Below are 15,779 nucleotides of genomic sequence, written 5' to 3' on the forward strand. Positions count from 1 at the left end.
ATGCTGACAGATTTTGCTGTTTTGGAAAAGCAGAAAACATTGACTTGCTTAAGTCCCCTTTAGGGCCTGTGCTAGATTAGTTCTAGGACTAAGTGCTAAAAGAAATCCCACACAAAGGCTTTGCAGTCATTTTTCAGTTCTGGTGAAACAAGACAGTCAGAGGTGCAACAGGTTGGGTAATGATGACTTCACCAGCAGAGATATTTAAGCAGCAGGTTGCCTACAGTCTGGTTTTGCAAAGCCCATCAGCTAGTTCTCAATTTCAGGCACATGTTTGAATCCGTTCTAGCTGAGCAAGATTCATCTTATCTTCTTTCCTACCTTCTGTTAAAAGTCTGCCAGACTCACAAGGAAGGAAAAGCCACCAAAACACAGCCTAAAACACAATGTGCCTTCCAACACAGGGTGGAGCATGGAGAGTATCAGAAACCAGGCCACACCAGTCTCTGAGGACACATCAGCACCCAGGGCCCAAGTAAAAAGTGTCCCTTCTGTGCTGCAAACCTCTCCTGGTGGGTCAAATTCCCTGGTGGACTCTGCAGCCTCTTGTCCAGCCTGCTGACCTTCTGGAGCAGCTCCATAAAAGTGGATTGGGCTCCTTGTTCTCCTGCTTATCCCTCCTTTCCGTATGTAGCCCTGTGTCTGCCTCCCTTTGCTTTTCTCCAGATCACTTGTGTACAAGTTAGCCTGTGTCAAGTGGAAGGTCTGGGGATTTTGGTTGTGTGGAGGACAGAGCTCTGTTCTGTTGTCCATCCTGGAGCTGCTTCCCTAAACCAAATTGCTTCTGGAGACTATGATTATTCTTGCATTTCAGTGAAGGAGATAGTAATGGCTGTTTCTTACCATGGCCTAATAAAACTCTTAAATACAGGGATAAAATGGGAGATCTCGCATTGTTTTGGGTTTTCTTATTTTTTTTTTTTAGAGAGAGAAAGGGCTGAACATAATTCCACATGAATGCACACAGGAGCCTGAAGGAGCTGGTCTCCAATCAAGTACTGTGGCCTGTGCATATGGAGGATGGTGGTGTAAAAACTTATCAGGAAAGAAAACTGTAGAAAGAAAGAAACTGAGATTCAGATAGGTGCAGCATGACCCATTCTCCTCCCTTGTGCTGGAAGGTCTCCTGCTGCTGGCTCCTGTCCATGTGGGCTGATCCCAGTTGGTGTTGTTGGCTCTGCTGACCCTTGGGTTCATGGGTGGCTGGAGTCAGTGTCCAGCCCATTTTATGTGTCTCAAGATCTGCTCTGCTTGCTTTTCCACACCATTGTGTTGGGTTATTCACAGGGCTGTGGAGGAGGTTGGCATCCCTTGTGTCTGATCCAGATGTGCTGCAGCTGGAGGGCAGGATTTAGCTCCATGTTTTCACTCTGCTTGGCTATGCAAGGGGACACAGATTGGCATGGTACCAAGTGCTAGGACTGAGGTTTGATCTATTGTTTTGACATGGGGGAAGGGAAAAAGAAACCCCACCACCTTAAATTTTACCCTTGAGTGAATCTTAATCTTTGAATTAGTACAAATGTGAGTGTTCCCATTCTGTGATTTCAGGATAACTGTAATCATTTCAAGAAAACAAAGCCTAGGAACATTATGGTGTTGAATGCAGAGTAAACTGGTGTTTGAAATGATGTGTTGAGCATCTGCACATGTCAAAAAAAGAAGCGTTTAATGTCCTATTTTGTTTTGGATCTTGCCCCCCTCTCCTCTTGTTCATCCCTGTTTTATTTTCTCCCTTTTGTGCCTGTAATTGCACACGTTATTAGAGCTGGCAGGATGAGCACCTCCAGATGCATCGTGCAGGAACACAGCCAGTGCTGACTCTATTCCCATGTCAGACTGCATGCCAAGGCAGTGAAGCTTGCTTGTCAAAACCCATTCCCTTTCTGCACTGCTTCTAAACCCATCTTCTCACACAGCGTTTTGACACAGGGTGACTCATGATAACCTCAAGAACTGTCCCAGGCTCAGGGATGTGTCTTTCAGTGTGTTGAGACATCCCTGGTAAAAGTAGGATTTTGGAATAGCATGGCCAAGGCAGCTTTCCTTGTTCTTCTGTCAGATGAAACAAGTTGAGGGGTTTAAAATCTGTTGTGTTGAACCTTACACTGGGTTTCATGTTTGTGGTTTGTTGTTTTTTTTTTTTTTCTTTTTTTTGTAAATGTTCTCTGAATTTTTATGCACTCTGAAAACAACAACAAAAAAATTCACTTGTTTTACCAAACTTAATGCATTTTGTGTTGGGATTTGTAGCAACAAGATAACTCTTCATTTTGGGGAAGAATATGCTAATTTTCCTTATTATTTTACAGGTGTCAGGCAACAGCATGTCAACGATGCTCCTTCTACAGGATCTTTTCCTAACTGGAGATCTATCCTATCACCAACACGGCCTTCCACAGAAACCAAGTCCCCCTCAATAGCTGATCTTTCCCTGGGACAGACTTTGGAGAACGCAGACTTGCTTCAGATGATCAGGACAACGCTGACTGGTGCCCGTGCCAGGACTTTGGATCAGATGCACCTGTCGCCCTCCCTGTACCAGGGCAGTGGGAGCAGTGCACCCCAGGAACCCGCTGAGGTCTCGGCCGAGTCGCCTCTGAGGCCATCGTCTCACGATGCAGATGACACAGCTGCTCTAACAGGTTTGCCTCAGCTTGGTATGTTTGCCACACTGCCCACCCCACCACCAGTGACACATTTGGGTACAGCTGTGCCATCCCAGCCAGTGCCATTAGAAACCACCCTCCATTTGCAGAGAAAGCACATCAGGATCAGACATGCTTGCCGCTGTTCCATCACCATCATTCTCCTCATTGGTAATCCAGTCACCTCATGCCATTAACTTTTCTAAACCAGCTGTACTGCCCATCCAAGTGCCTTTGTCTGCAGATCCTGAAGGTTTCTTCAGCACAGATTCAGCTAGCTCACAGGTTAGTGAAAGCAGGAATAGTGCTCTAAGCGTGGTGCATTCCAGTGTGGTGAATCACAGAAGGGTCCCAACTTGTTTATGGGGGCCATGCTTTATTTGGATCAACCACAGTGCATTTCACAGAGTTAGTGGGAAAAGGGTTTCCTTTGGAAAGGACCTCGTTGTCATCTGTATATTCTGATATTCCTGGGTAAAAAAGAATCAGTCTTCCCTGACAATAATTTCTAAAAGTTTGTCACGGTTCCTTGGTGAGAGCATGTAAAATGTCTAATTTCCAAAAGTTTGTCATGGTTCCTTGATGAGAGTATGTAAAATGTCTCTTCTACTGGGGCCATTTAGGGCAGCACTGACTGGCACAATCAATGGTACCACTCTTCTGTCATCATCAGTTTTTCAGGATAAAGCAGCTGTTCCCACATCAGTCTTCCATGCTGCGGGTACTCCACATCCAACACCGCCAATGAGTCACCCTCAGTCTTTCACAGCACTGACTAATTCCACTACAGCCTCTCACCCTGCACCTTTCATGTCATCAGCCTCCAAGAGCTCGGCTGAGGTCTCTAGCTGAGCACAGAGTCCTCCCTTTTACTGCCAATATCGCTTTTTCCAGATGCAAAGCACGCTCGCAGTGCAGTGCTGCCAGTAGGAGAATTTAGAAGCAAAACAGATTTTCTCTTTAGAAATGCAGCACACTCCTCTCCAACAAGCCCAAGGTCTCCCTTGCTAATGGAGACAAACGAGGTGTTTACTGGGGCAGCACGCACAGCCAGTCCCAGGGTGGCAGCAGCCAACCAGGACAGGCTGCAGATCCCTCCTCCTGCTGCCTCTGAATCAGAATTTTGCAGAAATTGGACTGATGGAACTTAACAGGCAAATAGCATGAGACTCCCAGCTGCTTCAGCCCTGCTCTCCCAAATCCTGGTGGCTTTCCTGTGGCAAGGACAGCGCAACAGCCTTTCACAAGAGGAGTGACAGCAAAGATGTCCATGAACTTTAATGCTAATGATGTTCTGCATTATGGAACTCAGCTTCTCAAAGTTTCTCCAGGTATCCAAATCTGTGCACTCCTCACAGGATCAAGGATACTAGACACTGTTTTGGAGATGGCCATGATGACTCTTGATCTAGCTGCAGTGCCATTAATTACTTCCCCTGTATGCCTTTCCAAACCTGAACCTGCTATCACAAATACTTCTGCCACTTCTGCTTTTGTGACTGCACATCTTCCACCTGGAGATGCAGAAAGTTCAGATGTAACTGCAAATGAAGACAGAAGGATGGGAGTAACCACTCATGTGACCTCACATGCAGAATATTCATCTCCAAGAACTTTAAATAATTTAACCTCTGGTCAGGCTTTGCATTCAGTTGATAAAAAGCCACTGGCCTCTGTCATGCCTCCAGCGTGGGGTACACTGCCATCACTTGTTTCCATGACAACAGTGACGGGCAGCCACAGTTCTGGCTCTTCCAGGATTTTGAATGCAGGCTCTGAAAGCAATTTAGATCCTGTCAGCCTTCCTGAAGTTGTAACTTCAGCTTCTACGTGGACCAATAAAGCGTTGCTGTCTGCAGCTGGCATTAGTATTCCTTCGGTAAAAACTTCAGTTCGAATGAAAAAAAGGGAAGTTGCTTCAAGTACTTTTCCATTGGAAGATGAGGGCTATGCACCATACTCAGTAGTGTCAAGTCTGCAAAACAAAATTAATACAAATCAGCAGCCTCTCTTCTCCACCCCTTCAGCAAACTATACATATATATCGTATAGTCAAAACATTTCAGATTTACCCTTTCCTGAAAAGAATAACTTTTCAGAATTTGATGTAGATGCTCTTGCACTGAAATCATCTCCCGTTCAGTATTCATCCATTGCTACTGCATTGACAATGCCTGAGACTCTGCAAAAAAAAGCATGGAAACACAGCTGAAAACATTGCTGATTTCTTCCATGTTGGAGAGGTTCCTATCAGTATACATGAGAAAGAACCTCTCCATTTTCATATGCCTCCTGTTAATGCTACAGGTGCTCTCCCTAGCTCTCTAGAATCCCAAACAAGTGATGCTGGAAAGATTACTGATGGAAACAGGCACAGCAGCAGTGCTGGTTTTTCACCTCACTGGCAGCTTGACTACTTCAGCCCCAAACAGAAGCAGTGTCACCCTCAGCACACTGCCAGCCTAGTCCCCCTTCCCTGTCACCAAGCCTTCTGGTTAAGAAGGCTCAACTCTCTCCCAACTCTCTTGAATAGTTTAATCTGAGAAGACACTGGTTCTGGGAATTTTCCAGAATTTCCAGACAACCAGTTGAGTCCCCTGGTTATTTTTTTACGGCTGATAACTATCCAGCCACATTCAATGAGGAGGAGTGGGACACAAGTGCTACAAGTCATAGTCTAGATCTAAATAACATATCTAATAAAGCTACCAAGGGCATCCCATTGCAAACCCCTACCACCAGTGCTCTGCAGTCAAGTCATCATAACTTCTGTCCATGCATCACCAAACAGATAGAGTCTCCTTTTTTGCCAACAACCAACTTTACCCATTCTGTTCTTGCAGTGTTATCTGGAGTATCTTCTGGTGCAATACCTACAGTAGAAACTTCAGAAGCAAAACCACTAACAAGAAAATCATCTCCAGCTTCAACAGTGCCAGCTTCTTCCTTCTTTTCTCTAGGCACTGAAAACACCCCTTTGCCATCTGTGATGGCTTTAAGCACACCGATCCTGACACTAACAAAAAATAACACTGCCACAAAACTGGCACTGGATCCGAGCTCAGTAGGAACACAGGCAGATTTTCCTTTTGCAACAAGAAACGTGACTGCATCACCTCTGGACACGCCAGCTCTGCTCATAACCCCCAAGAGCAGCACGGCCACAGCTTCCACACTCGCACCCACAGCCCACGTACCAAGGCAGATAGAAACAACAGTAACTGACACTCAGAAGTTCCCGAGCTCAGACATCACCAAAAGGCCAACCCCATCCCCACTGACAATGACAGCAGCTTTGACATCTATTACAGCATCAGCGAAAACAACTAGGCTCCCCCCTCCTGCCGTGGAACTCAGCCCTGCTCCTCCCGGCACCACGGCAGCCGCCGCTTTCGCTAACATGACGGCAGCTCCCTCCCTGGATTGCCGGCTCTCTGCCAACATGATGGTGAAAACAGGTACGTGCAGCCTCTGCCGAAGGGCTCCCCTGTGTCTGTGGGGTGTGAGACACACACCTCAGTGTCCAGGAATGTGGGGCAGCAGTCATTGATCCGCTGTGCTGGCGAATCAGATGGGTACGGGCAGGGTTGTTAGTTGGAAATGGTGTTGGCTTTGCTTGTGGCTGGGTTTTGACATGAATGTGTCAAGTGAAGTGGTGAGATCAGGTGCTGTGGATTCAGGGGTCACTGCAGGACCACCTGCAGTGGTGGGACAGCCCTGTAAGCTGGGATGGTTTGGTGCCTGCTTTGCAGTGAGGAGTCTGTGCTGCTGGAGAGGACAGTGCAGTGACCTGCCTTGGTCCTCAGCCCTGTTAATCCACAAAACCCTTATTCTGTTCTAGTATGAACACCTTACTCTATCAGTACAGATCCATTTGAAAATTATGTTTAGCCTTTAGAGTTGCACACTTTGAAATGGGAGGATTTTGAGTTTTCCATGTGAACAGTGCCACTTCTGGCTCTGGCTGCTTTTTCATGGGCAGCTTCTCCTTAGCTGTAAGAACTCTGAATTAAAGGGGCCTGGAGAGGTCCCTTGCCCAGGCTTCTCATGGACTACTTGTGGCAGCACAGCACCAGAAGATGTGTGTGTTTGGGAGATCTCAGCAAAGAATAGGTGCAGAAAAGAGTTTGTGACCTTGCATGATGCAGGCTACAGTGAAATAAGCAGCTTTTGGACCTAATGTGTGTTTGTTAGCTGCTAAATATCCTCATCGGTAGCATGATGAGTACAATAGCTCTTTCTAAAGATAAAAGTAGCTTGTGTACAGTATATGATTGAAAGTACTCAAGCACAGCTAAAAAGCTCTTCCTGAAAATTATAAGAGAAAAATAAGAAGATAGTGATAGTTTTATTAAAGAAAGCATAGAGATGCTTTCTAAATAGAAAATAATTGCAGCAGTGGAGCAGCAGATTTACTTTATATAACTGTGGCCATGAAGATGTGAAGCCTGCCTGTGCAGCTCTGGCTCAGTCCCCTGGGAATGCTGTGCCAGTCTGTCCTCAGGCAGTGAGTGGCCTCATGCCTCCTTGGAGAGGCAGCATGGCAAAGCCTTCTTGTTGCTGCTAATGAAATTGCATTTGTTAGACCTTGCTCTGGAATCATGGAAACAATGGGCTATTGCCATGGGATGAATAGGGAACTCAGGAGCTGCTGAGCCCCTGCAGTTCTTGTCTTTGGAGCTGCTGCTAATCCAGGCTGCTTTGATGATCCCTGCACAGCCAGCCCAATGAAAAACAATTAAAGAAAGCAAACAAGAGCGTGGTGATGTGTCAAACCACCCTGTGGCTTTTGTTGCTCCACAGTTCTCTTTCTGAACACAAGGAGGATGATGATCAGCAATGCCTTCAGGGAGAGTGTGAGAAAAGGCCTCAACCAAGTGCTGAGACAAGCTTTCAACCAGAATGTCAGTGCTCAGGTAAGCGTGCTTGGCTTTCCCTGCTTGATTTCACCAAAACAGCTCTCCCACCAAAGAACCACAGCTGCCTGCAGCTCCAGTGGTGTCCCTGGATGCAGGAAGCCTCTTGGAGGAGAGCTCTGAGATTTTCCTATGGAGAGCAGGCAGAGGTGGCACCTACTCTGGTCTCTAAAAATATAAGGAATACTCCAAATATTTTTGTGGTTTATTTGATGATGAAGAAGAGAAAAATGCAGACTTCTTTTTAGTGTGCTCTGGGAAATGGCTACTGACAGCAGTTTCCTCTTCCCCCTGCAGCTCAGGAGTGACTTCTGCTCAGGGGCAGCCAGGTGCTGCTGTGCTCAGCCTGGATCAATGGCAAGAGCATGGCTGGTAAATGGGATGTCAGTGCTGTCAGTCCACTCCCTGCTCTGAAAACCCAGTACCTGACAGGTGCAATTTCACAGGAACAAGAATCCCAAGCAGGGAGAAAGCATGTTTTATTGAAAATAAATGGAGGGGATGTGTTCATCACTTTGCAGCTAAATTGCATGAACCTCTGCACTGCTGTGTGAGGGAGCAGGCTTGGGAGGACTGCCAGAGCCCTTTTCCTTGGGACAAAGCTTCCTCTGGGGAAGCACTCAAGCTGGGGTTTGTGTGGGGTCCAAGCCTCTGGGAAGGAAAAAAGTAATTTTCCTCAAAACAGAGGTTATCCAAGTTGATTTTGGTCCTCACACTATATTGCTGCAAGTGTGGAGGATGTCAGTTGCTTTGGGAATTGTGTGCTCCTTGGCAGCAGCAATAAACACTGCCAGGTTTAGTCCCCTACCTTTCTACAAATTGAGAGAAGCTGCCCTCTTCTAACAGAGGAAACCAGCTAAAACTTAGTGAGGAGAACCAGTTCCAGGGCTAAAGCTTTTTGGAAAATACTGAATTTTGAGGTAAAACTCAGCTCATGTTTTGAGTTTTGACTCAGTGTGTCCGTTCTTGTGGTTTGGCATTTCCACCCGTATAGGTCTGCTCATAGACTTAAGCATCTGGGACAGTACAGGAGGAGATAGGAGACAGCCCAATCAAATATTAGAAACTTTTGTCTTTCAAAAAGTTAGTGAAATTTGGACACAGAGTAGGAGCTAGAAGCTCTCTGTGTTTTTTCACATATGTGTAAAATGTCCCTGTATCTGTGCATGGGTGAAGGGCCAGCCTGACCTGGAGCTTTGCAGCTGTGGTAGCAGTTCTGCACTCCTTTAATTTGGAGCCTATGCTGCATGGGCTGAGCCTAAAACTCTCTGAGCAGGTCTGCTAATACCATGTCTGTCGTTATTGTATTGAGGATGGATGAATAAGGTGACACATGGACTCCAAAGTCTCAGAAGGCAAAATGCTATTTTATTAAAAACCACACACTTTTTGTAGACAGTTACAATACAGGTGGACCTGACTGGTCCTCAATCAACATCCCTCACACCATTGGCTAATTAGGCACACCACCCTCTTGTAAATATCTTACGAGAAAACAAACACCAGCTACATAATTAAGAATTGTTTTAATTCCTTCTCTGAACTTACCCAAAACATCAAAGAGCAATTCCTGGGTAAGTTTATCTGGCTTTCTTCTCTGACTAGTTCTCACCATCCACACCACGTCTGATATGACACCAACTGATCCCACAGGGTTTCTAGGGGATTGCAGGATAAAAACCCTGTCAGGGACACATATTCAGGGTGAGAAACCCCATAAACCGCTGCCATTGTTTAGTAAGAAATGACACAGAGTCGTCTTTACTTCTTTTATATGCTGTTTTATACACTGTTCTGATACAGGTGGACCTGATTGGTCATTCAACCAATCAATACATTTCACCTGATTGGCTAATTAACAAGACACCCATTTATAAACACTCTTATGAGAATAACAAGAAAACAGACATTAGGAAAACAACACCTGCAGGTTGTTTTTAATAATTGGATATCATTGTTTTTCTTCAACTCCCTAAAGTCTCCCAGGCTGATTCTGGGAAAACTTATCTAGTTTTCTCGTCTCTGACCAGGATGTCACATCCACAAACAGCATCTGAACTGCTGGTTTCTCTGGGTCTGGATTGAAGGCACTTGAGACAATAGTTCATGTTTGGATTCAGGTGTTTATTATTCCTTATCAGTAAAAACCAGTCTCATTACTGTGAGTTCAGCAGCTTTTCAACAGAAGGCACAAAATGGCCAACAATCTCTTGTTACAAGGTCTTTTAAGACTAAACTATCCAATTAAGAACTGACACCTAGATTATTTTCCCTTTTAACCCAATAACTGATCTCAAAGATATCATGTTTCTGCCCAATTACAGAATGCCACCCAAAACCATGAAGAAGAAGAAGCATGAAGAAGAAACCCAGGATGACACCCTGTGCCCTCCATCTTTCTTCCATCCACAACATACTAAAAATCCCAAAACCTCAATTTCTCACCAACTGATACACCCACACTACTCTCTATAATCTATTTCACACTTTTGTGGATTCTAGTCTATCTTGAAGTCTAGGAAACTTTCTCCATGAATAAGTGTCAAAGTCAGTGCTCCCCTGGGGGTCAGCACACCCCAGAAATATTCTCGGTGCCCTGGCTTTCCGCGAACTGCGAGAAAAATAATTAAAAAAAAATTAAAAACCATGCTGCCCTGTGTGTTTTAGGTTGAAATCCTGGAGCAGTCGAGTAACCTGACCGTGGGTTACTATGTCACACGAGGCAGGCTGGTTTTCACGCCGGCTGCCGTCGCCGAGAAGCTGCTGGCCTACGGCCTGGCCAACGCCACAGCCGACATGAAGCAGCACGTGCCACACCTGCAGGCCCTGGTGGCCCTGGCCCTGCCCTGGCAGCCCCTGCCCGCCTACCACTTCCAGCTGAAGACAGGTGAGTGAGGGAAACCTGCCTGGGCTGGCTGTGTGCCCGTGGTGCCCTCTCTGGGCAGGGGGGTGGCAGCAGGACAGGCTCTGCTGTGGGGTCCAGCGTCCTGTGGGCACCCCTGGGCTCGGCTCTGCTGCCAGGGCACTGCTGTGAGGGTGATGCCTTAGGGTGTTAGCTTTTATTATTTTTGTATATTTGTAACCCTGCAATTCTTTAGTGTGTAACTCTATAAAAAGTGTTAGCTACCTCCCAGTTTGGTCAGGCAGAGCAATTCCTCTCCAGGCCTGGGAATCAGGGACACCCCTGTGGGCGCTGCCGAGCTTGGCTCTGCTGCCAGGGCACTGCTGTGAGGGTGATGCCTTAGGGTATTAGCTTTTATATTTTTCATATATTTGTAACCCTGCAATTCTTCAGTGTGTAACTCTAAACTCCATATAAAGTGTTAATTACTGTTCTCCCAGTTTGGTCAGGCAAAACAGTTGCTCTTCATGTCTGGGCATCAAGGACACCCCTGTGCTCTGCTGCCAGGGCTGTGGGTGCTGCTGTGAGGGTGATGCCTTAGGGTTTTAGCTTGTATATTTTTCATATATTTGTGACCCTGTAATTCTTTAGTGTGCAACTCTAACCTCTATATAGAGTGTTGCTCCTGTTCTCCCAGATTGGTCAGGCAGAACAATTCCTCTCCAGGCCTGGGAATCAAGGACATCTCACTGTCTCAGACCCCAAGAGTGAGTTGGGGACAGCAAACTTGGGGTAAATGGCTTCATTACCTGAAGCTGTAATTGGAAGATTAACCCCCAATGTGCAAATGGACAAAACTTACAAAAGTATGAAACCCAAGACTTGTCATCCATGTTTTTGGGTGTAGCCCCTGAGAGGGGCTTTGTCTGCCTGAAATGTACCTGAAGGCCCTTCAATAAATACAACTGCATTTTTTTCTCTTAATTTTGTCTGTTTTTAGGTAGTCAGTTCCAAAAAAGCATCAAAGGGATATGGCAGTGCAGAGTAATTGTGGGGCACTGTAAGATTAGAAGAGGGCAGAGTGCTCTGAAATGATAGCTTAAATTATAAAAAAATATTTCCTACAGGTGTTCTTACAATGTTTGTATACACATACTTAGGGCAGTTACAAGTACATTTTTCCTAGAGTGAAAATAAAACAGAATGAGAATCAATATTATGATTAATTATATTTTGCAGAACCAAATGACCTGCAAGATTTAAGATTATAACTTGTTTTTTTAGAATGACTTTGATTATTGCCTGGCTCTGAGCTAGTATATGCACAGTGAACAGGCCTTACCATCTTATATATCATTGCAGAAGCAATCTCCATTTGTTTGTGGAGAGTATCAGCTCTAATAATGCAATTTAATTCTTACATTTTGTCTTAATTAAGGCTAATTTAGTGCAGTTCCTGAAGTGGCATAATCTTCACCTGCTTAATGTGTAAATTGATCATTTTGTTCTTGGTGCTGCAACGAGAATACTTTGTCCAAATGCTAATGCCTTCCTTTTTTCCAGAGCTGCAGTTTGTGGGTCAAACAGACAACATTCAGTCGTGCAAATTTGTTCAGACCATGGAACAGCGGCTCCAGAGAGCATTCCAGGATGCTGAAAGAAAGGTCCTAAACACCAGCAACAACTTAACTGTTCAGGTACAGTGTTGTGTACTTTGCCTGTTGCCAAGCCCTCCTGGTTATTCTTTGCCAGGTGTATGTTTTTATTCCAGCACAGTGCCTTTGCTAGCCACTGTGGAAGGAAGTTTATGTTTTCATCTGCAATAAGATCGTTTATGCATTGCAGGAAAACTTACAGATGCATGATTTATAGAAGGCTTTTCATGAATTGGAGTTTTACTGCTTGCACTTCAGCCATAAAAATGAAATTCTAAGTATAAAAACAGAATCTTCCAAATTTATGTTTTTACTGAGCATGTTATTCTGACATTAGTTGCTTTCATTGAGGCTATTCAGGTATGGAGATGGTGCTAGGCACGGTTGTTTTTGAGATGTGAAATAATGGAATAGATTTCTTTCTCATGGTATGCACTTCAGTTTCATACTCATGGGCACAAATTCACCACAAATTTTTACACACCTTTATATGTATAGTGGGCCAACACTCTTACATTCTATGCCACACTTCAGGACTAGAGAAATGATCTTCTGGGCAATATTATGATATGTTTTTGATTTTTGATAAAACTCTGTGTATGGATTGTGCTCCTCAGAAGGAGAAAATTTTGCCATCAGCACTCTGCTAATTATTTTTGCACTGTTTCTTGTGAGCTTGAGCTCAAAGTGGTGGAGCTGAGAGAGGCAGCAAAGCACAGGGCAAGAGAGGGCCTGCCACAGTAGGTACAGGGATTATCAAGTTTCTCAGGGGAACTTCATGGTGCCTGATTTGCTTGTGGTGGAAGTAGCTTTATGAAGATCTCACAAAGCACCCAAGCAATTTTGGAAAGAGTCCTAGGAGAAGGTAGTGGCTGTTTTTGTGGATATTGCCAATTTAAGGAGAGATAGGATGGAGGTCCTGGTGGCAACATATAGGCTGGGGAGTAAGAGGCTCAAGGGTGTGATCTTCATGATACATTTTTTTGAAGTTATTCCAGTATCATGCTAAAGACTAAGTCCATGCAACAAAATACTCTATGAGAGTTTTAGATTAATTGAAAACTGGGGAACAGTTCTGGAGCAGACAGAGCCAGTTCAGAAAAGGTATTGCTGCCTTAGGAGAGTAGAGGGAAGGTGGATAAAAGGCATGAAGCATCTTCCATGCAAGGAGAAATGAAATTGGCCATGGCTTTCCAGCCAGTAGTGAATCAGGAGTGGCCACTTAGAGTTTCCCATAACAGAACTACTCAATTTTAAATAAAAAGAAGCATCCTTTTTCACAATGTGTATAAAGATGTCCAGATGTAACTGGAGGAAAAAAAAAAAAGGAAATTACAAAAAACATTTGGCCAAAGATCTAGAATAAAAAGTTATCAACCCTTTTTAAACCCAGGCATATGATTTATGGCTCTGACACAGCTGTGAGATAATCTTACCATGTTGAGAGCCATATATTCTTCTTGTCCTGTGCTAATTCTCCAACCCTCTGCTCCAGCCATTTGTAGGTGAACATTGGCTAAGCAGACTTTTGGTCTGACCTTGGGCTCTTCTGATGCTTCTTTTTGTATCATGGTTTTTCTTTAAACTTGGTGATCCAAACCATAAAAATGGGGCATTTAAATAACATTTATGAATGCTGTCAGGCCTACCTATCAGTAGCCAAATAACCCCATCCCTCTTGCCCTTGGGCATAAGTTTTTCAAGAAAACATGTGGGTTTTGTTCCTGATCTTTGAGAATCTCATCCAGTACTTGCTGAATAGAATTGGTCCTCAAAACATAGTAATCAGATTTGGGCTCAGCAAGAGACTGGCACTGAGCTAGAGTGGGGAGGAGCACAGAGATTCATATGATGTTAGGAACACAAAGACATGATATCCCTTAATTTCATACGAAAAATATGTGGGTCTATAAACCAGCAGTAGGAAGGCAGCAAAGACAGCAAGATAAACAGCACAATTTGTCTGCATCAAGCACTGGATGGTTTTTCTGATAAGCATCCTCTCCCTCGTCCCACATTCCCTGGTAAAAACAGGGGAAAACATTTTCAGTCCTGGCTGCACCTTTTCTGCCTGCTGCTGTCCTCCAGGAACCCTGCAAGTGCTAAAGCAGGGATTAAAGTATCACACAAGTCAAGTTGGATGAGATGTAGCTAATCCATTCTTCAGGTTAACATTTCCCCAGTTTCTTTGCATTGCCTTGGTGGTTTGTGTTTTTTTTTTTTTTTTTTTAATAATGAGCTGAACCACAGCAACACATTATTTTTTGCCTCTGTTTCAGATTTTGAACACCTCCAATGTCTCCCAAGCTGTCACTCTGTTTTATGTAGTGAAAAATCAAAGCACAACTCTAAATGGCACTATTTCCAGCAACCTTCTTAATCAGCTGTCAGCTGAGCTGGTGGGTTTCTACCTCACCTACCCACCTCTCACCATTGCTGAATGTAAGTATGTGCTTCCCACCATCAAGATTAGCCAGCACCAGAATTTGGCTTTGTTGTCAAACTCAGGGATTGTAGGTAGCTTTTTGTGCTAACTTTTTAAACTGTATTTTGTTACAAAAGAAAGGGGTGAGGGAGAATTATATTATTTTTTTTCCCCTGGGTTCAGTGTTTATTTTGGCTGCTAGCAACACTGGCAAAAAGCTAAGGAAAAAACATATATACTCTGTCATTAACAAAAACATTTCCTGTGCTAGGTTACAAACAAAATAAATTGTAGTTTTGTGAAAAGCAAAGCACAAAAGTCCCAAAGTCTTCATTTCAGGAGTGCTTAGCACAGCACTGAATGAGCTTTAGCTTCAGCAAAGCCCTTTGCTTCAGGGGATTCCTCAACCCTGGTGGTTGCTGCAGGGCTGGGATCAGGCTGGGACTGTGTGTTTGGGTAGTGGGGTGAGCTCCACCTGTGCTTCTATTTTAAAAAGCTGTTGGTGCATTTGCTGAGAACTGCATCCTCAGTTTACACGTGGTCTGAGCACTTTGGCATCGATGGTTTTCCTGAGTTCCAGTTCCTATGAAGGCTCTGAGGTACAAAGAGCTGGAGACAATTGTGTGGGCAGCCTGTGTGTGCATGTGCTCTCTGACTGCCTGCTGATTTCTTTAAAATGATTAAAGGGACAAGACACTTGATTATGGGGATTTCTGTTTAATCTGCTTGTTAATGTCATGTGTGATATTAAGCTTGCTGCAGACTGGAGTTCTGTATTTTCTGGGAGTAAGAAGAGACATGCTGGGTACATGCAGAAGCACACTGTTGGAAAGTGAGCACTGAGGAAAACACAAATTACCTTTTTTTTTTTTTGTCAGTCCATTTTGTTTGCAAACAGCCCAACAGCAGGGAAATTACATGGTGCAGTTCACCAGTGACTTGCAGGATGAGCTTTCTGTGGGATAAGTGGTTTCTCTTTGCTGTGAGGCAGTCAGGAATCACAGCTAACTTAGGTGGCTGTGCAAATCTTTGGGAAAGGAGGTTTGGATGTCCTTCTTGAGGCGTTACCTATCAAATTACAATATTTGGAAACAAATAGGTGAAACTGCCCTGTAAGTTCTTGCACTGTGTTGGTACACTTCTGAATCTGAGTTTGCATCACAGGGTAAGAGACACATACCATCTTCTAAAACCTTAAACTCTAAGTTTTTCACCACATGATATTGCACACTTCCAGTCAAACTAAACACCCATAATCCCAGTTCTATCATTTGAATTTGGAAGCCTTCTCCA

General features: G+C 44.4%; 1 protein-coding gene across 5 annotated transcripts in view; it reads left to right on the forward strand.

The window, feature by feature from the left end:
- Positions 1–15,779, forward strand: part of KIAA1549L (KIAA1549 like) — a 141,358-nt gene that overhangs the window by 59,981 nt on the left and 65,598 nt on the right. For 3 of the 5 annotated variants that reach the window (XM_064715677.1, XM_064715679.1, XM_064715678.1), the window contains exons 2-7: positions 2,313–2,645; positions 5,492–6,106; positions 7,452–7,564; positions 10,232–10,451; positions 11,970–12,103; positions 14,341–14,503. In XM_064715677.1, the coding sequence (XP_064571747.1) occupies positions 2,313–2,645; positions 5,492–6,106; positions 7,452–7,564; positions 10,232–10,451; positions 11,970–12,103; positions 14,341–14,503 (1,578 nt within the window). Of the gene's footprint in view, positions 1–2,312; positions 2,661–5,491; positions 6,107–7,451; positions 7,565–10,231; positions 10,452–11,969; positions 12,104–14,340; positions 14,504–15,779 lie in introns of all 5 variants that reach the window. The other 2 variants (XM_064715681.1, XM_064715682.1) reach the window with 2 other exon arrangements.

Source organism: Zonotrichia leucophrys, chromosome 5, assembly GCF_028769735.1.
Source record: "Zonotrichia leucophrys gambelii isolate GWCS_2022_RI chromosome 5, RI_Zleu_2.0, whole genome shotgun sequence".
NCBI lineage: Eukaryota > Metazoa > Chordata > Aves > Passeriformes > Passerellidae > Zonotrichia > Zonotrichia leucophrys.